At 34.4% G+C, this 20,914-nt stretch overlaps 1 protein-coding gene across 1 annotated transcript in view; it reads left to right on the forward strand.

The window, feature by feature from the left end:
- The window catches only part of AK9 (adenylate kinase 9), a 59,020-nt gene that overhangs the window by 27,910 nt on the left and 10,196 nt on the right, over positions 1-20,914 (forward strand). The window contains exons 18-27 of the mRNA XM_088053459.1: positions 6,268-6,474; positions 7,431-7,591; positions 8,511-8,723; positions 9,290-9,544; positions 12,986-13,104; positions 14,325-14,544; positions 15,772-15,825; positions 16,607-16,813; positions 17,710-17,928; positions 20,599-20,812. Of these exons, the coding sequence (XP_087909585.1) occupies positions 6,268-6,474; positions 7,431-7,591; positions 8,511-8,723; positions 9,290-9,544; positions 12,986-13,104; positions 14,325-14,544; positions 15,772-15,825; positions 16,607-16,813; positions 17,710-17,928; positions 20,599-20,812 (1,869 nt within the window). The remainder of the gene's footprint in view (positions 1-6,267; positions 6,475-7,430; positions 7,592-8,510; positions 8,724-9,289; positions 9,545-12,985; positions 13,105-14,324; positions 14,545-15,771; positions 15,826-16,606; positions 16,814-17,709; positions 17,929-20,598; positions 20,813-20,914) is intronic.

Below are 20,914 nucleotides of genomic sequence, written 5' to 3' on the forward strand. Positions count from 1 at the left end.
CACAATTATTCAGAGGGTTTTTTTCAGGAATTTCATACTTTATTTAAGCATTTTTGCAAAAGCTTTGCATGACTATGACTGTATTTTCACTAGGACACAGCTATATCAATTCCTGAGACTATATTTCAGCTGTTGTAGAGGAGTTCTCAGCTTCAAGCAGATCTGTGGGTTCACTCCAGTCTTCCTGAAGTAATACTTGGCATATTCTTTTCCTGCCACATTTCTACCAGAGTTTACTTCCTTTCTGTAGCAAACTCAACTGGAGCACACATGCTTATGCCTCAGTAGCATAGGCTGGTGTGTTTGTACAACCCCATCTTCACTGATGTCTCTTCTGCTGCTCTTGCTATTTGGGCAGTTGTTCTTTGCAAAAATAAATCTGGGCTGATCATTCCAGATGTCACCTGTCATGCTTGTGCTTTCACAGCTGTTAAGATCAGTATTAGTTAGAAACTCTTTAATATTGAATCCCAACTCTTTAATATTGACCTCCTTTCACACTACAGGTGGCAGAGGGTTGAATCGATACCCTTCTCTTAGGCTTTTATTCTATGTTCTGGCTTTTTTATTTTTATCATCATGTCAAATTCAGTAAGATATTTGAAACAACAACAGCAAAAAAAAATTAAACCTGTTCATGTTGGAGCATTTCCTATTTAGTCTTTAAAGATTCTTTTTGGAATCCATTGTAATTATAACATTTACCAGGCAGATGATGTGTGCTCGGTCCTACAGCCTCTAAATATATTTCCTTTGTTTTTTTTGACTGACTTGCATCCTGATTTGTGCTTTCCCCTACCTTTAACTGGAGGCTTTTCAGTGAGAGAGTTTGGACAAGGACAGTTCATTAAACTGGGGATGAGAGATTGTCAATTACTTGTACTGCAAACTTCAAAGCAAGCTCTAGTGATATTACCTTCACAGTTTGTTCAGTCTTCGAGCCAAGCTGCATGATCTTCAAAGCCACTTTCTGCCGTCCTTCATAAATCAGATGTGATAATTGCATTTTAATATCTGTAATCCCAGCATTTAAGGCAGAGAAATTTCAAAATTTGAAAAACAGAAAGGTTAAGAACAACTTCCTCAATTAAGTCCCAAGTACCTTCAGTTCTTAAATTGTTTTAGTCTCTTATTCAGATAAATAAAGACTAAGGAATATTGGTGGAGAACAACTATGCAATGTTTTGCAGAAGAAAAAAAGAACAAAAGCCTATGATTAGAGCTGTCAGTCTTTCTGAAAGCTCTTGTCACCTTCTGAACATAATAAGAGAAAGGTCATCCTCTTAATTTATTTCACTTAATGTCTGTCAATCTGTCCTCCTTTACCCTATCCAGTACCAGTCTTGTAAATGAAGTAGAACCATAAAGTAATGAAAAGACATATGAAATCTTGTAACAGCTTTCTCTCAAAAAACACTTTGAAGGCAACTCATCTTTAATGGAGATGGCCTGCTTTAGTTTTTAAAATATATATAATAGCTTTTATCTGCTATAATTTTTAGAATATTTTAAAGAACAAACCAGAAATAAATCAAATATAAACCATTTTATTTTAATAGGAAGTTGTTAAATATACCTATTTTTATGCATTAGAACGAATCAACTTTATCTGTAAACCAAAGTTGTCTTTCCAATATACAAGTTGTGTACGTACAATGTAAGTTTGTCTATTGAGAACATTTCACTGTAACATGCTGAAGATTATTTGGCAGTGTACATTTATAAGTAAGAAATTAAAATTCTGTATACACAAACTACAGTCTGTTTCAAAAAGACAACTGAAAATACATTCATAATGAAATACAGATCAGTTCCAAGAAATGAAAGTGTCACTGTTATCATATATTTTGCCTTTCTGTTTATTTTGATAGTTAAGCTCTAATGAAGAAGACATGCTAGCTTCTGGTGTGTCTGTGTCAGGTTTGGCAGTGTTTCAATGGGGAGAAAAGAAGGACTTTTACATCTTTTTTTATGTTATATATGAACTGAGGGAAGAAAAAATCACAGATACTAAGATATTAAAGGCTCTCTTTCCCCAACAATTCACTTAGAGAATGTGGGGGCAGAAAGCATTTGAGGATTGTTTGTCTCTATGGTAACTATGTTCAGTAAAAGCACAGAAGGTGCGGAGCAAAAGAATATGACAGATTGGCATATAGACATTCCCTATAAAAGCCCAAGATTTAAGGCTGGAGAAAATTGTTTCCTATCACCACTGTGATAAGGAAATTAAATTAAGAACAGTACTGTTAGGTAGAAGGCCACCTCCTTGGAGAGAAAGTTGTTTGCATTTTTATATAATTTATTTTTAAACCATTGCTGTCTTTTCTTGTATTTTTCTTGACTATGTTTTAAAGTGAAAAATAAAAAATCTTCTCACTGTAAATAACCTCTGTAAGCAGAGTTATTATAATTTATATCTAATGGCAAAGTTACAGATGCCTTATTTGGTCCCTGAGACAAACTAAATGTCAGGGAGGCAACATTTTTGTCATAATAAGGTTCAAATACCTGAACCGAAACAAAATGAGGTTTGGGTTGTCTGATTTTTTGGTCTGTCTCTTTTCACTGTAATTGTAAATTTTCACTGGAATGTAAATTTTTTTTCTTTTGTTACTTCTCCCCTCTTTCCAGGGGAAAATGTCTCCATTTCACTTAGACCTGGGTAATCTATTTAAAAGTTCTGCAATGCTGTAATTGCTGTCGGATATGTTTTCTTAAGCAACAAAACCTTCTGGAGTGAGGTATTCTGTTGGAATAATGTGTCTAAAGTAGCAAAACAAAGCTGGAATACATGCTTGTCCATCCTTTGCTAAATGTGGCCTGTCAGGAGAGGTAACATGAACTGTAAGTGCATCTGAGATAAAGGTCATGGGAACTACTCTATTAAGTGGATTCATTGCCATGTTCAATATTCTGTCTCAGATGATGCCAAATATTCATTTAAATCTCTTGTTCTGCCTGTATATTTCCAAAGTGTTGTGACCTTCTGAGAATTGAGGGATTTTTAAATGGCTGGACTGTAAGATGATCTGTTGAAAGCCAGATCTAGCCAGCTCTCATCCCATCTTCCATGCGTTACTGTTGAGAACAGGGCTTAAGTTCACAAGGCAGCACATGTGATTTCTGCAGTGTGACTGTGCCAGGGATAACATGTGCAAGCAGCAGTTAGTATAACCCAGTTATTAATGTATCCTTTCCTTCTTTTCTTAAAATCTGTGTTCCTAAGAGAGTCATAATTACATATTGCATTAGAGATGCCCAAATTTAAGCAGGTTTTACCTGGCTAAATCTCTGTCTCATTTGGAATATATCACTTCAGAATGCAACTTAATTAATGGTACCATTTGCAGAACATCTTTTAATGTACATAAAAAGGTATATTTATGTTCCTATTTAGAATCATGGCAAGAGACAAAAATGTCATTGCAGGGTATATGTAATGACATATATAGAATGAATATCTAGTTTAGTAAAATGCAAATGTTTTTAAGCCTATTCAAGGGAAAACATTATTTCTAATTCAAGATCAAACTATTTGAAATCTGTAAGGTGTTTCTCCTTAATGAATTGCCCTTTTGCACTTTGATTTATGTTTAGACTAATAATCAAATAAGAGGAAGATTAACCACTAAGGTGTTAGTCTCATAGTTGTGTTGTTCAAAAATTAAGAGGGAGATGTATTAAGTATTGGTTGTTATAAAAAATCAGAAAAATACTTGTCAAAATGCTTATTTGTTAATAGTTTTGCAGTTTAGGCAGGAGGAGGGAGCCCCAGGGGCTGGCTGGGGACACCCCCAGGCCCAGGTGTGCCCTTAGGTCTCTGAGCCAGCACATGAATTTCTATAGAGAGCCCAGCTTGCTTCAAACCTCAGTCAATTGTGTATATAGTTCAGGTAAATGGTGGCATTGAGAGAATGAAAGTTGCAATGTCAAAAGCAGAAGAATAAAATTATTAAAAGCATGTAGTATTTAGAAATTTAGCATATTTCTAGAGGGCTACACATTGTGACACAGAGCCTTAAGAAGATGTAGACATTGCAGTGCCCAAAACTCCCATACTACCTCTAAAGTGCCTGATTTCATGTATGCACTAAAAGGTTGTAGAAATAGGCAGAAGTAGCAAACAAGCAAGGAACCAACCTTAGTGGGCCATGAGGGAATTTTAAAAGAAGATGTGTTAGATATGTTCCTTGTTCTGGAGGCACTCATGGTTCCCAGCTGATATTGGCACTTGGAGGTGATGCTTTAGATGGTAGAATATTACACAAAAATCAGGCAGCACATCTTTCTGACCATTAAGTTTTGATCTGTTTCCTGCCAAATCTTACTGGTACCTAATCACTGAAATCCAGCTATGTTATACACTTTTTGCCTTTTGGCTCTATTTTGGAAAATTAAATGTGTCATTTTCAAATTTCTTCAACAGTCCACAAGAGGTGATTGAGAGATACTTGGTTCTGGGAGGAAATATGTTTTCTTAATGAAGAAAATTGTAACAGGGCAATCTAACCCTTCATAAGCCAGAAAAATTGTTTGGATTTTTCAGACTGGGACAAACTCCAAATAAATTTTACAGTGTTGCAATTTGACAGAGTGAACATCAGCCTGCTTAATGCCAGAGAGTGACCATAAAGCATTGGGGTTTTAATGTTTTGAGGTTTTGTGTTTTTGAGAAAGTAGTCAAAGCTTTTTACATACAAGGCATTACAAAAGACTTCCATTTTCAGTAATACCTCTCCTTTGTTCATGTAAGAAATTACATAAGGAAGAACAGTAGTAATGGTCCTTTTTAATGTAAAAAAATCAGTAGAAGTTCATTGGAATAGGCTGAGCGTGTTGTCAAACATGTTACTTGTGTCAGAATCTGTTCTTGCTCTTTCAAACTAAAAACAAGACAGGAACAGCAGGAAAAGGGGAAAAAATTGGTGAAATAGAAAATCATTCCATTCACTGATAAAATTTTTTCTTGTATCTTCATTTCTGGCAAGAAGAAAACACAACATATGCTGTAAGTCCCAGCAAACTTAAAGTAATATCAGATCATTTAAGTCACTGCTCTCAACTGCTTTTCTGTCTGTTAGCTGACATCACTTATTAACAGAACACAAAAGAAAAATTACAAGCAAAAAAAGACAACCAGAGTTAAAAAATGTATGAGTGCAGAGAATGGGAACAGCAGTAACAACACCACATTGCTGCTGCCAGAAGCAAGGTCATTATGGTGTCATGTAGGCACTTGGGTATCATCTTCTAGCTGACATAGGACTTTGTCTCAGTACTTCCAAGTTCTAACAATCTATACATGGATAATAATTGCAGTGCTATCTAGTTCCTAACTGGAATATTTTTTAATGTGTCAGTATCAAGTTTTTAATTCCATATCTGTTGTCAATATCAAGTTTTAAATTCAACATCAACTGTCAATATCAAGTTCTTAATTCCATCTGTCTTCTTAAGCAACAAGTTTTGGTGGAAGAAACTAACTCCTTGTTTATTTGCCCACAGACTATGACAACATGTTTGGTATGGTTTTATCATGTTTACAATGTGTAGTACCTGTGGGTTTCTTATTTATATTAATGCATCCTTTCAGTCTCTAGCTTCTGTCTGCTTTCCATGAGAAAGTGTTAGGAAACAAGCTTGGACTGATCTTAAGCGACAGACGCTACAGATTTCTGTACATTTCTTAAGAGATTAAAGTAATCTCTCTTAATTACTAAACAAGTGATATATGCAGACATGGCTTCATTAAAGTCAGAATTTCCTGTGAGAGTTTTCCAGTTCCAGTATTTACAGAGGGAAGTCATGATAAGATTTTTTTACTTTATTTTCATTTGTTCATTCAAATTTTTCCTATACTGGCATGAGGCATGACTACATGGAGGGTCTGTCAAAAGCTGTTCATCATTAAATCATAATTTTTAGATTCATGTATTCTATATTATATCTTTGCAGAAATACTCATATTTATTTTGAGTGCTGACTTAAATAACCATATGCAAATATGGTTCAGCAATTTGACCTCATTTATTTTCCTGGAGGAGCCTCAGTGTATAGAGTATAAACATAATTAAACTGGGAGTTTACAGTGTCTTTGTAAACTACTAATATAATAATTCATAATTATGGGGAGGAAGAAGCATTAAAAATTAAATATGCCACCGTATTTGAGCAATATAATAATAGTCTTAAAGCATAATGACGGATTTTAAATGTAAAACATTTTAGAGGAGCATTGCTTATTTTACATTATTTGATTTTCAGAAATCATGCAACCTGAGTTTGCAGAGGATGATTTTCCAGATGCAGAAGAAATGGAAACAATTAAAATGAAGATCGACCTTTTCATGAATGATTGGGAAAAAGTGGAATCAGTAATCAAGAAGTCATCTGAAGTTCAGGTTGTTGTTTTAGAGATTGCTGAGCAAACACCAGAAAGTCTGCTTAATCAAACTGTGCTGGTTATGGAAAGTAAGTAATACTGTTTATGTGACTGGCACTTATACTATCAAGAGGGATTTTAGATAGCTCATGTGATGAGCATATTAGGGAGTAGGTTATGCTCAGTTTGACATTGCTAATATGAAGAGGGTCATACTGTGTTCTCTGGATCAGCTGAAAAGCACAATAGCAGTCTTTCAGACATCTAAGAGTCAGGAAAATATATACATTGGAAATGTATATATATAATATGGCTATGCAAATAGGTACATAATAGCTCCCTAAACATTCTGAAAGCACATTTTCACAATTGTTCTATTTGTGCATGCCAGGATACTGGTTTGACAAATGAACAGATAGTGAAGGTTCAGTATTCATTTGATTAGTGAGACTTTCAGCATGTGTGATAATCTAACCATCTGCACAGATTGTATTTTACAAAACTGAATTTTACATTACTTTTTTTAAAGTTAGTATTCCTTTGGCAAATTACATTTCTTCATTTGTGTGGTCTTGTAGAATTTTGAGCACTGGATAAATAATGCTACATTTTTTCTATTATCACTACAAATCAAATGTTTTATTAACCAATCTGTTTTATTAACCATCTGTTGTGCTGGCTCTATAATAAACTAAAATTTGAGTGATGATTCTTCGCAACAAGTAACAGGAAAAAAACCTGTTGCAAACAGTAATTGTACTATCTGCATGTGTTTGTATAACACTTTTGTAATACAAGTTCCCATTGAAAATACCAATTTACTTCAACTAAAAACAACCTGTAGAATTTCCATTTTTGGAGGAGGCAATATACTAATTTCCACATCTGGGGAGAACATTTTGTTCTGTGAGTAGGAGAAATGCAAGATACAATTGGCATTATTTTCTTCCATGCATGTGCTTACTTTTATGGATGAAGAATATATTCTGGTATAGCCAAAGGATAACTATTGAAACAGAAAAAAAAAAGCCCCTAACTTTTTCAGAACCTTTTAATTATTATGGCTGGGAATTATCTGATGAAGACTTAGAGGAGGAAGCACAAGATCTGGCTGCTGAAGGGGAAAATGAGGAAGAGGAAGGTGAAGAAGAGGAAGAAGAAGAGGAAGAAGGAGGGGAAGGGGAAGAAGAGGAAGAAGAGGAAGAAGTAAGCATGCCAGTTTTATCTATTTATGCTTTTTATTATGACTCCTTTATTTTCAGTTTGAACAAAACCTCAGAGAAGTCAGATTTTTCTTGATCCTGATTTTGTTTGATCCAGTTGAAGCCCTTTTGCAGAATAAATATTAGCATTGGCTTCAAGAACACTTTGACCACATTTTTGTGTTGTGGCTGAGTAGTTTTACTACAGCAAGAAGCTCAAACACCCCCATGCTGATAGAGAGAATGAGTAGTTTTTTCCAGATGGCAAGGAGGGGTTTTATTAAAGAAACAAATGTGAACTTTGATTTCTGTCAGCTAAAAATGATTCCATGAGCCATATGTAAACATCAGAAGATACAGAGTCCTGTTCCATTTCAGCCATTGATAATTTTCACATACTTTAATGAAATTACAGGTCTAGCTTTGCCTTTCTATTTTCAACCTATATTGGGAGATTCTCATCCCCAAATTTAACAGTACAGGATATCCATAGACTGTACTAGAGCAGGAGCAGTATTGAATATGATTTTTCAGAAATTAACTTTACTGGGTAAGTAATCTGATTTCATAACACCAGCTCTCATTATATTTTCTGTATTTAAACAGAAAATCAGTTTCAGGAAGACAATAGGAAAAGATTTTATCATAGATACTTCTACCCTAATTTTGGTCCTCAATGGCTAATTATGATATTCATAATACTTTGAATTTAATTCTTTTCTCAGTAATTCTCTTGGACAGTTTGTTTTCTGACTCAGAATGTAAAAAGTGTGTATTTTCATAGACTTCAGCATACAAACTATTTTGAGAATACCATCCTCATTCAATCCTCAGTTAATATATTTGGTGTTATTTTATCTGATCTACTCAATCTAAGTAAACTCCTGAATTCTGAGAGTTCTTTAAAATTTTCATGTTTTCAGGATGAAGAAACAATTAAGCAAAAGAAAAGGCATATGGGAGACTCAAAACACTTTTGTCCAGTTAGTCTGAAAGAGAACTTTGTCCTCTACCCTGGACTCCAGGAATATGCAGCTAAATATAAAGAAAAGATTTATTACTTTTCAACTTCTGAGTACAGAGATAAATTTTTGAAGAACCCTGAGGAGTATGTGGCTCACAATGAACCACTACAAGTGAGAATCTTAAAAATTATTTAAGGCAGAGAATAGCAGATTAAAATAACTATTTTCCATTCCCATTTAGATTTGTTTATTATTGCTGATTTTTTTTCCCCAGGTAACAATATATTAGGCAACTCCTGGAAGCAAATAAAACACATGGCTTCCCTAGTGATTTTGTAATGTAAATTTAAATTAACACATTGAATTAATGATGCAAATACAGCAGAAAAGAGAGGAAGATTATAAAGGCTTACAATAATCTCAAAATGTGTTTAACAAATGATTGGGGGTTTTGTGGGTTTTTTGTAACTTGAAAAAGGGTAAAATAATGGAAAATTTACCAGAATTGTCTAATGAAGTTTCAATTTTACCTGCTGATAGTAGGGTAATATATTTGATCGGTGTTTCGAGACAGCAGGTTAGAACAGCAATAGAAAGTCTGGAAAATTTGAAATACAAAATTATGTGACTGTTTTTGATGGAATTTTTATAATGATATTTTTGAAGTGAAAAACAGTAGGGGGTGGGTGCACTCTACACTCTAAAATGTTACAGAATATTCAATTTTTGTCCTATAGGCTCCTCCTTTACGGGTGTGTTTACTTGGGATTCATGGAGCAGGTAAAACTACTTGTGCACGACAGATAGCAGACAAATTAGGCATTTTCCATATTCAGTTTGAAGAATATCTACAGGAATTAATTTTACCCAAAACTAAAAGGAAAGTTGGGCCATCTTTTGATGAAGATCATGAACATGACAATAAAATACTAGAGGAACTGGAAGACTTCTCTCAGACCATGACTAAAACTGAAAAAGGAAAAAGCAAACAGGTAATAATAATTTTTAATACATTCATATAGTAGGAATTTCCTATAAGATTTTAAAAATTGTAGAATTATGTTAAATATTTGATGAAATTTGGAAATAATAGTTCTTGACAACATTTTCTTGTAAATATCACAAATATTCTTCAAAATATTTTCAAGATTTATATACGGGTTTTTTCTAAATAGTAGAGATAAATGTCCAATGAAAGACCAACTCAGGGAAAAAAAGTCAAGGTCAGAACAGTAATGGGAAGGCATGGTTTCCTTTAAGCGTTTATAATATGCAGATCCAGTCAAGTGTGCGTGTTCCAATTGCACAGGACTTTAAAAATGTTCCCCAGCTGTGCTCTTTGCACTCTCTTGGAGCATGAGGACATAATGCCTCTACCAACCCTTTGGTCTGATCATCCCTCATAAAAAATCAGAAATATTCAGCATTAATAAGCTAGTATTTTTTTAATGCAATGGGTTTCTTAACCTGGATTTTAGTGTTTCTTTACCTATTGGCAGCAGTTTCAAACCAGAAAAACAAAACAACTCTCAAATATGCCTTGTAGCTTAGCTGTTTCAAATAGCTGTATGTTCATGATACTGGTAGAACCATTAATGAATTATAATTTTCACAAAATAGTTCTTTTTTTTAATCAGATTGACTACTGGCTTAAAATCCTTATAAATACACATTCTAAACCCTATCTGTTACAGGATGCAATTTCTCTGAAGAAGAAACGTTTACATAAATGTTTATTAGGGAGAGTATTGGCTTTTATTAGACAGTGATTTGTTGGGAGAAAAAAAATCCACAAAGTTTTAATGCAAATGAATTGTTTAGATAGAAATAGATATGATAAAAACCATTTGTTGTGTGGAGAAGTCTCAACACAGGTACACAGCATATGAATCTTTCAGAAATGTGTAGTAAAAAGCTGAGAATCTGTCTCTCAGAAATAAGGATTTATCCAACACTTAAGAGATTCAGGAAGAAATGTGTTTCTCCATCACATTTTAATAGTCTTTTTAATGTGCGCTCCTGATATCTGCCACGTTCCCTCAAGTTACTAGTCATCAAAGATCTTCAAACACTTCCTACTACAGGATTTAAGGAAGCATGCAGGAGAGGCAGGAGGCATACAGAGACACGCTTAGGCACAGCATTAGGAAGATGAGCCCTCAGTGGAAGTGGAAACTAGTGAGGGATCTGAAGGGTTGCAAGAAGAATTTCTGCTGTACAACAGCAGTAAAAGAAAATACGAGTCTGACACTGAAACATGATCTTTGCAAGTACAGTCTAATCTGTGGCCTAGAGGGATCTGTGTCTAATTGGAAAGCCTGGGAAAAAAAACAAGGCTACTCAAAAAGAGAATATGATCAAATTTTGGGATCATTTATGTGAACTGGACGTATATAGGTCAATGGGGTGCACTTGCAGGTGCTGATAGAGCTGCCAAAGGTGCACTCAAGGTCACTCTACTGTCTTGAGAAGTGGTGCAGGTCCCTGATAACTGGAAGGTTCTGATGAAATAATACAAAAGCAGGTAATATTGGAAACAAATGCTTCAACACAGATGGAGTACATATCAAAATCATGCATGTCAGAACAAAAATCCAGGTTTTCATCAAAATGAAAGAGGTTCTTTTTAGAAGTCAGTTTACAATTTGGTCATCACTGCCAAAAATATGGCAAGTGTTCCTGGCACTGATGGTTATGGCTGGCTCTGACTCAATTTTATTTCTTTGGCATCAATACATGTCTTACACCAAGGCATTTCTGTTTGTATTTTTTCCTTGACATATTTATATCTGCTGGGAAACAATTTTCTACTTAGTATTTTTTTTCTCATACTTCTTGTAAAGTGCTTCATCTGATGGCATGACTTAAGCACGGCTCATACAATTTCAGTTCAGTTTAGAAACCCATTCATGCACAAAACTGTAGAGGGTAATTTCCAAGGCTGAAGACTTCCCAGGCATTTCTCTGAATATGACTACCACTGGACTGTCTGACTATCCTATTTTTCACTGACCCACCACCTCTCCAAAATTTCATTAAATTCCATTGTATCATTCTGTTTCACTTTGGCACAAGACAGTAGAAGTGTATCTATCAAAGCTTAAGTGAGCTATAATGTTCGAAGCAAAACTACTAAAGGCAAATAAAAATATACCATGCAGTCTGGGAAGTTCAGCAAAAAGATATCATCCTGGTTGTTTTAGTGCTACATCATTGACAGGTCTGGGGGGCAACCTTATCCTTCAAATCACTGCTCTCTGGGGTGTTCTCTTTTTTCTACCTGGAGTATACATCTCCTGCTTCTTTTATCAGATACAAATGCCATTCCTACCTCTATTTAGCAGTGGTAATGTCAGTGATACATTTTTATATGTGTTTTACCGTTTCCTCCCACTTCACACATTTCTTTCAAGATGCCTCTGTGTTGCAAATCTGGCTACCACTTTGTCTACTTAAACATCTTCTGTCATACAAACATCTTTTAATATATATACCATTTCAGGCACTAGAGAAAATATGATTTATACATGCAAGATTATACCTGTGACTTCCAGCATGTGCTCAAGTTCTTTTGACAACATTATCAGAATAGATGTCAGGCATAGGATTTCTTTTTCAGATATGGTCTTTTGATATCAGACATGTTTTGATTCTGACACGTGTTTTGATACATGAATTATGTAAACTAATCCAGAACCAGCAATGCGTATCGTCTTTTCCATATTTTTTACCTCAGTCAGGAATCCATTCCATGAGAAATCTCAGAGAGTTACATATTCTGCAAAAAAACCTAACAATATTCCACAATAATTTAGTAGTTTTATTTGATATTTTAATACTCTGCATTTGACTAGTCATTAATACTACTATTGTTATATAGAACAATGCCATCTGTCTGGTATCTGTTCTATGGCCTATAACCAATAACCTTACATATCCTTTAACATATTTTTTTGGATTCCCTCCAAATATAATAGTAGCTTTCAAAAAGAGTAAAAACATTCTGATCTAGTGCAGATAGTCTTCCAGCATGGGAATATGTATTGTTCCAAGTGGAAAATTGCTTGTTGGCAATAGGAGAAACTTTTTTGGAGAAAGATAAGAAAGTAATTTCAGTTTCTATTTCTCTGAATTGAGCATATTTACAATTAAGTACTTAACAGTTGTGCTTGATTTTAGTTTTCATTAAAACTCATACAGCACCAATTGCCCTAATTTTACAGAATATCCTAAAATGTATAATGTAGTATGATGTAATCTGGCAAATGACTTTGCTTCTGCTGGTTTAAGTCAAATGAAGACAGTACCCTACTCAGCCAAAACCAATAATTGTGTCAAGTAGATGCTTCTTTCTGGTTTTAGTTGGTTAGTTGGTTGGTTGATTTTGGTTTTTTGGTTTTTTTTCATTTTTGGTGGATTTTCTTTACATAAAGGAAATGGAATTAACTGATGAGGAAAAGGCAATCAAAGCAAATCTAATGGATAATAAGGAACTACCTCCAGAAGTCCTTGATAAGATCGTTCCTGACTGGTGGAAGAAAGAGCCATTCCGGTATCTGTAATTAGATTTTCTCTTTCTTTAATTAATTTTAGGAAGTATATCATCCATTGTGCCCAAAATTGTAAATAAGTATCTCAGAGATTATTTCAATGCTTTTTATGAGTAATGACCTATCTGTCAGTCTTGGTTTTGTTGTACTATTTGAATTGATATTTTTACAGTAATATCATGTTTCATATGCTGCACACAGGATTGGACGAAAGTACTTGGCACACCTGAATTGGATTAAATGTCCTAAATAGCTGGGTAGTTTTCATGGGCTTACAGGATAGTTATGAAAACAAACCTTTTATATTTTTATATAATTTTTGTCCTGACTACAGATAGGGGACAATGGTTCTCTACACAATGTAAAAAAAAGGAGATCAGTTCTAGGAAAAAAAGAATGCACCAAGACAAAAAATTACCCAGCATTATGCATAATGTTGTAATATTATATTGTATTAGATTATATTGTATTATATCACATGACAATACATTACACTACTAAACTATACTATGTTGTACTCTTCTTCCCCACAGCACCCAGGGCTACCTGTTCTTCCCTCCACTTCCATTTCTTCCAGCTTCTTTGGTTTTCTGCAATTTTACAAATGTATTCTATTAAAGTCTAAAGTAATAGATATAAGTATTAGCTTCTTATCAACACAACATTAATCCTTACATAACTACTCGTCTACCTCAAAATTGTAAGAGCTCCAATAATCCATAGAGCTTTCCAGGTGTAACTGACTTATTTTTAACATCTGCAGGAAGAGAAATATAAGTCATGCTGAGTAGCAAATTTCTCATCCTATACTACAGAAGAAACATGAATTTTCAGGCATAAGCTTTCTTTGAGAGTTTTTGCCAGGAAAGTGTTTGGGGCACCTTCTATTTTTTGAGACCAGTGCCTAAGTATTGTATTTAGAATCACACAAGCAAGTCTGAGGACACAACTAGTTTCGGATTTCTAAGTTCTTTTAAAATATTTAAGCATTGCACATTAAAATCTCAGAAGAAATTAATTTGTAAGTACACTAATTGAAATACACAGAGAAATACCAGTTTTACATTGCCAAAAGATACTAGCTGAAAGTATTTTTTAAATTTTACTCATAAAATGTGCATTTAATATGGGAGGGTCTTTGGGGTTTTTTCCAAAATAATGACATGTTCATTGTGTTGCACTTTAAACTACACTGTGTAATGATATCTTATTTTCCAATTAGGTCAACAGGCTTTATACTGGATGGCTTCCCTCGTACTTCAGATGAAGCCAGATATCTGTCAGAACAAGGACTCTGTCCTGATGTTGCAGTTTATATTCAAGTAGAAGAAGGTGACATTCTTCACCGTCTTCTTCCTCCGCGTCTGGAAAAATGGAAAGACAGACGGCGTAAAAAAAAGGAATATAAAAAAAAGCTGAAGGAACTAAAAGTAAAAAAAAAGGTAAGTTTTCACCGCTACATTTTTTTTGTTGTTTGTTTTGGGTTTTTTTGTTTCTGCAGTAGAGGTCTGAACACAGATTCTGAAGCTCCCAAAGCTGTGAAGAGTGCACAGAGTAACAGATATTGGAGCCAGGAGACACAGTCCTATACATCCACAGCATTCTTAGGCTTACCATAGAAATAAAAAATAATTTAGGGCTCCTTTCCTCTTCTATGCAATTAATGCATGCAGGAGTTTGGGCATCTTGCAGCCCAAGAAAAGTAGCTGTGCTGCCAGATAAATGGCAGTCCTGGAAAAAAGGCAAGTTGATGGAGGGAGTGAATATGGTGATAAAAAATTCAAATAAATGCAGTTCATGTGCTGTAATATTGTTGCATCCCAGATTTCCTGAGCATGTGCTGTTGAGTTGATCAGCATCTCCCATAGGCTGACTTCACCACCTACATATAGGTAAATAAAGGGTGTGTATCTGTGTTCCCAGCTCTGATACTCTGCACAGGAATGCAGCAGCTCTAAGCCACATTCTCAGTGCTGTTGCAGCTGTTCTGTGTCCCATGCAAATGAAGCTGCGCCTATTCTTGAACAGGTTACAAATTAGTTGAGGTAACCTGAAGCCTCTATGCAGACATTTAAAACTGGCACATAATATAATCAAGGTTCTTCACTTTTTATAAAAGTGAGATAGAATACTTCACATGTAATATCAGAAAAGGTCTGAGCATAATTACTACAGAGCAGCTAACACACAGGAAGTTAGGACAACAGAATTTGGGACAAGACTCATACAATGCCATTAATATCCCTAACAGTCAAAGGGAACACCACACATTTACTACCATACTCAGTCACCCCTTTGCCAAATAGCAGAAACCATCTATGAATTTAGAAACTCTGTAGTTTACCAATAAACCTATTACTGTATTTTCAGTGTGATAAGAATCAGTCTTTTTTTTTTTCCTCTAATTTCAATCTCAGAAATTGCCAAATTAGTTTTTCTAAAATATACTTGCATGTTTGCCTAGTAGAGAGGTATATCTGGTCTGCAATATTTCAAGCTCTAGGTAGTATTTTTTAAAATTAGAACAGAACATTTAACTCTGGAACAGATTTTTAAAGTGGAAAGAACAGTGTTAATTATAGGTTACATTACCAATTTTCAGAGGGGAGATTTTATTAGGAACTAACATCAGTCTTTTTACATCTTCTTTTTACTAACATAATGAGAAGATTGCCAAAAGAAGGGAAGAACTTTTAGCAGAGCGACAAATAAAGAAGCAGGAGGTAAGAAAACAGCCTAATAAGAGTTTTTAAATAGAAGTGTTTGCATTCATACCATAGAAATTTCTAGAGCTTTTAGTCACAGACTTCAGGACAATGTAAAATTATGACAGACTGAGAGAAACTTCGACTTTCAAAAATAATTTTATATTATGTTTGCATTGCTTTAGAAACTATGGATTCATGAAGACTAAAAACAATTTAAAAATAATTCTCCATAAGTGCTTCAAATCAGGAAAATATGTATGAATGTGTTTAATGTATCTAATTTGTAAGCATAAGAGTAGCCCCATTAATTGAAATTAGGCATGTGCCTTTAAGTACACTGTCAAATCCATGGTTAATCCAGAATAGGACTGTACCAGGATTTCTGCTCAATTACATAATATATTTATAAATGCATTCATATACTACTTGACTGCTCATGATATTCTGTCAGCTACACTTTCATCAAACACCCTTTTTTATAACAAAGTCCTGTCAAACTACAATACCATGTATGAAAAAACACTCCTCTTATCAAAACTGCAGTGTAGCTCTTCAGGTTTTTTAAGTACTCTTGGAACTGGTGCTTCACTGTATATGCAATGCAATACTGCTGTATTTTCTTCTGAAATAAGATTCTAGAATTTACTAGATTTTTGCATATCATAAAGGCTATCCCAGAATGAGGTTTTGTTGAACTAAGGGCATTTTTTAATTTAAAAAGGGACAAGAATACCATATGTTCCTTCAAAATATCTGTATCATAGACATGAAACAACAAAATATTTTGTCTTTATAGGCTTTAGAAAATAAGGATAATGATGAAGCTACTGAGGAGGAGGAGGATGAAGATATTGAAGCTATACTTGCAAAAGAGTTTTTGGAAGAAGAAGAAGAGGAGGAACCAGAAGAAGAAGAAGAAAATGAAGAAGATGCTGTTGAGCGCATGCAAAATGAAATTGTAGAGAAGTTTGAATCAGAAATAGAAATATTACAAAGTGTGAAGGTACTGATACCACTGCTTATTTTGTCAAATTATATGATCACATGAAGAAGAATTTCCATATTTATTTTTCACATTTAAAAATTAAAATGCCTAAATAATTGTGCGGCTGTACTCATGATCTACGTATGTGAACAAGATGAAGACTGTACTGAGAAGGTATAGACTTTAAAGAATATATAATTTATATGACTAATATAGTACAGAAAAAAATACAAAGCTTTTGGGTAGACCTATCCAGTCTTGGTGTCATTATGTTTTTGATAGGTCAGTTGACACAGGCAACCAACCTAGAGAGTTGTGAATGTATGAACAATATTTCAAAATAATTTTGGAGGCAAAATTCTTACTAGGCAGCTCTATTTTTTAACACAGTTCCTGGTTGTTGGTGATGAAACCAAATGTAAAGAAAAAAATTCCAAATCTAATATTGGTTAAGATGCTGGCTGTTCGGCACCATTCCCACACTAGTGACATAATTTTCTTGAAATCAGTGCAATGTGGTGACGTAACCTCATCTAACACCAGATATCTACAATGCTAAGGCCACATCTAAGGCAGTAGCTAGATGGGTTACATTTGTTTATTATCTACTAATTACCTCACTTCAGAAAGGAACCAATCATGATTTAGAAGAAGCTCTATCCACTGAGCAGAGAGAAGGTTTACAAAACCAGATAATAATACAATATTGTAGCAGTGTGACATCTAATGTGGAAGTTTAAACTTCAGTGGGCAAGGAAGACCAATTCCCATCAAACTTTGCTGATTTATGTTGACTGATAAAATGCTTAGAAGAACCTTGATAGTTCACAGAAAATCCTGCCATCAATCTTTATTAAAAAAAAATTGAAATTTGCATTTATGATTCTAATATTTCATTATATTTTCATAACTAGGAAGAACTTGAAAAGTTATTAATACCACCAGTTGAGATCAATGGAGGACGGATACCTCGTGTCGTGTGCTACCAAATATACAGCAAGCTGAATTCTCTAGTGGAAAACCGCAAGAGCATTTTTGAGAAATGTTACCCAATAAGTTTGCCACTTGCAGAGAAGATGCTAGTTTTCTCATATAAATTATTAAGTTCTTTTGGCCAGTGGGATCCAATCAAGGTAATGTTCTTAAATGGCTGAAGAATGTTTTCGAGAGTTGACACTTTTCAAAAATGTATTTCACATTAACAGGATGTTATCAGACAGTAGCAACTAATACCAGAAATATTTAATGAAAACTACATTGCTGAATCAAAATTACACCACTGAATATACACAAAATACAGCAAGCATTAATAATAAAAGATGTTGGTCTTTTCAGTGTGGCAGGTAATTTAAGGCTGAGAGGCATTTAGTAAAATTTGTTATGCTGTGATTGGTGACATGATTAAATGTGGCATTGAATCAAAAATAAATGCCTAACTCTAAATGATACACAAAACACAGGACAACAGAGAAGGTCTTAAAACCTTCCAATAGTAGTGAGAACTGAAAGGATTTGGGATATAAATCTGTAAGAAGCCACACACACAATTGCCCCCCAAACCTAGTAGTGGCAAAAAATGTTAGATGTACTTAATTCATTAGCGGTAATTCTTTCTTGTCAAAATTTAAGATGTTTGAAGAGCAACAAATTTATTTCTATGGTATTTTACTAGAGATCTGGAAAGTTGAGGTCAGAAAGTACTCATCACTATCCCCAAGGCAGGAAATGAAATATTTACAGGTAATTCTTTTGGTTTAATGCTAGAAATAAAAGCAGATTGGATTGTGAGTAAATAAAAATTAAAAAGGAAGGTTCATTGAAAAAAAAGTCCAGTGAACATTCAGAAAGCATGAAGGCTCTGAATTGGCCTTCATTTTACTATGCCAATTAATCAAACAATTTTATTCTCTTTTGTATAGCATCATGTTGGGTCTTCACCTGTTCCAGATCACATTTGTCTCTCTTTAACCTTAGGATCAGAATCTTCATTCTTTTTTATGGCTGCATCAATTGGCATCCAATAATCTAGGTGCATACTGGTACATCTACTAACAGAAGTAGATATGTCTACACTTATGCCATTTCCAACTACTGAACCACACTTTCTGTGTTTAATTGCAATTAGTCTCTACACCCTAGTCCTTGCACTTTGTTCTTTCAGATTTCACTACATTTTTGTATTCCATTTCTCCACTTGATTCCTTTGCTCCATACGGTATTTTTTACCAACCAAAAAGTACAATTCAGTTTGAAGAAAGAAGTCATAATAAGATATTGGATAAAATAAGAGTGGTGTGCTGACAGTGAAAATGTATAAGCTGATGAAAATTAAAGGGAAATAGGATAATTTTGAGGCATTTTAGGATAATAATAGAAATTATAAAATTTATTTCAGACTGGAAGTTTTGGGTTAGAAAGGCAGATTGAGTATGTGCCAGTTACTTTGAGATTAAATTTGGGGGGGAGGGGAAGTAGTTATGCAACTGACTAGAAAAGCAGAGAATAAACATTATGTACTGAGTGAGGAATGGAAGCAGATCTGCAGTAGAACAGACTCATGAAACCCCATAAATAGAGGGCAAGCACCCTGAAATCACTTGATGCAGGAGCAGGAACCTAAGGATATGAGAAGAGTCTGTCAGGACAATGCCACACAGTAGAACAGCCCCATCTCTAGCTGTAATAACCAGACCAGCCTTACTGACTCCTTCAAAGATTAGTAATAGATTTGTTAGGTATGATTTTCCTTGACAAGAAGGTGAGTTGGCTCTTCCCCATTATTTCAAATGTGTGCATGTAAGTACTGGGTTTTTTTCCTTATTGTATTTCAGTTTGCTCAATACAGAGTCAGATTTACTGAACTATTTTTGCCAGGTTCTGTGCTGGAGGAAAAAAAAATAAAATAGTAATTTTCTCCACCTTTTTTCCTTGAAGGAAAGTCAGTGTTACACATTATTCAGCACTACACTTCTGAGTCCCTTTAGAATAGTAAGGTGAATGTCATCTGGTCTCGGCAATTTTTTCTACACAATGTTTTTCTACATTTTGTTTTAAAGCATCTTTTATTGACACTTTAAGACAGTTCTTCCAAGAAGGGCTGCAACACGGACATGACTACGTTTTTCCATAGAGAAAAGTAGTGCAAGAAATTAATCTGGCATTGCTTCAATGGCTGTTTCTGCCAATTGCATCTCTTAAATGTCAATGATCCATCAACACTGCAGATTTTAGTGGGCTGTCTGATGTGTTTGAAAAGATTTCATCAGCAGTGTATGTATTTTTCCAAGAACTTTTTCAGCTTATCTTGTTGTGGTTTTTCACTTGACCATAATGTAAGTATTGATATCTTTTTATGCCTTCTTCATTTGTATATGACTTCCGGTGAATACAATATTCTCCGTGTATTTTCTATTGGCAGGCAGGCAGGTAGGTGAATTTAATTCACTGAGGAATAAAATGATTCTCTTTATTCTCTGAAAATTCAAAAACCTATTATGTTAATCTTTTCTGGCTACACTATCTTGACAGACATAAAGTGTTACAGTACCACCTACTGGAAATAGAAAGCATTCTTTCTGTCTTCAATGTTTATTTTGTCTTTCTGAACAAGAAGTGTAGGTATAGAAGTTTCTCAGATTTAAGCAGAATATTATGTCCATATGTGTGAATTTCAGAATGCTGTGATGGTTTGACTCATACGGTTGGTACTCCTCTACGTGCCTATAAAGCCACTTCTCTGGGACGGAGGAAGAAGAGGCTTTGTCAAACCTAATTAACTGATTCTCATTTTGTATGTTATACAGTTAAGCCAAGGAGATGTGATCAAGCCACAGGAAAGGCAAGGAAGCACAATCTTTCCAGTAATCCATCGACAATATATTTATTTCTTTTCAAGTAAAGAGAATAAAGAAACATTTATGACAAATCCCATCAAATATATTTGTCAGCCAAAACCTAAGCTATCTGTGCCAGTAAAGATTGCAATTGTTGGACTTCCAAAATCTGGAAAGACTACAGGTATGAGCAGTTACCTATTAAAAAAAAAAATAAAAAATTAATGACTGAAGCTGTATCTGTCCTTATTGTTTAAAAAATTATAAACCATTAATATTGTTGGTC

The sequence above is a fragment of the Pseudopodoces humilis genome, chromosome 3 (genome assembly GCF_049639895.1).
Source record: "Pseudopodoces humilis isolate 2021_Gansu_Grassland_sample_001 chromosome 3, ASM4963989v1, whole genome shotgun sequence".
In the NCBI taxonomy this organism is placed as follows: Eukaryota; Metazoa; Chordata; class Aves; order Passeriformes; family Paridae; genus Pseudopodoces; species Pseudopodoces humilis.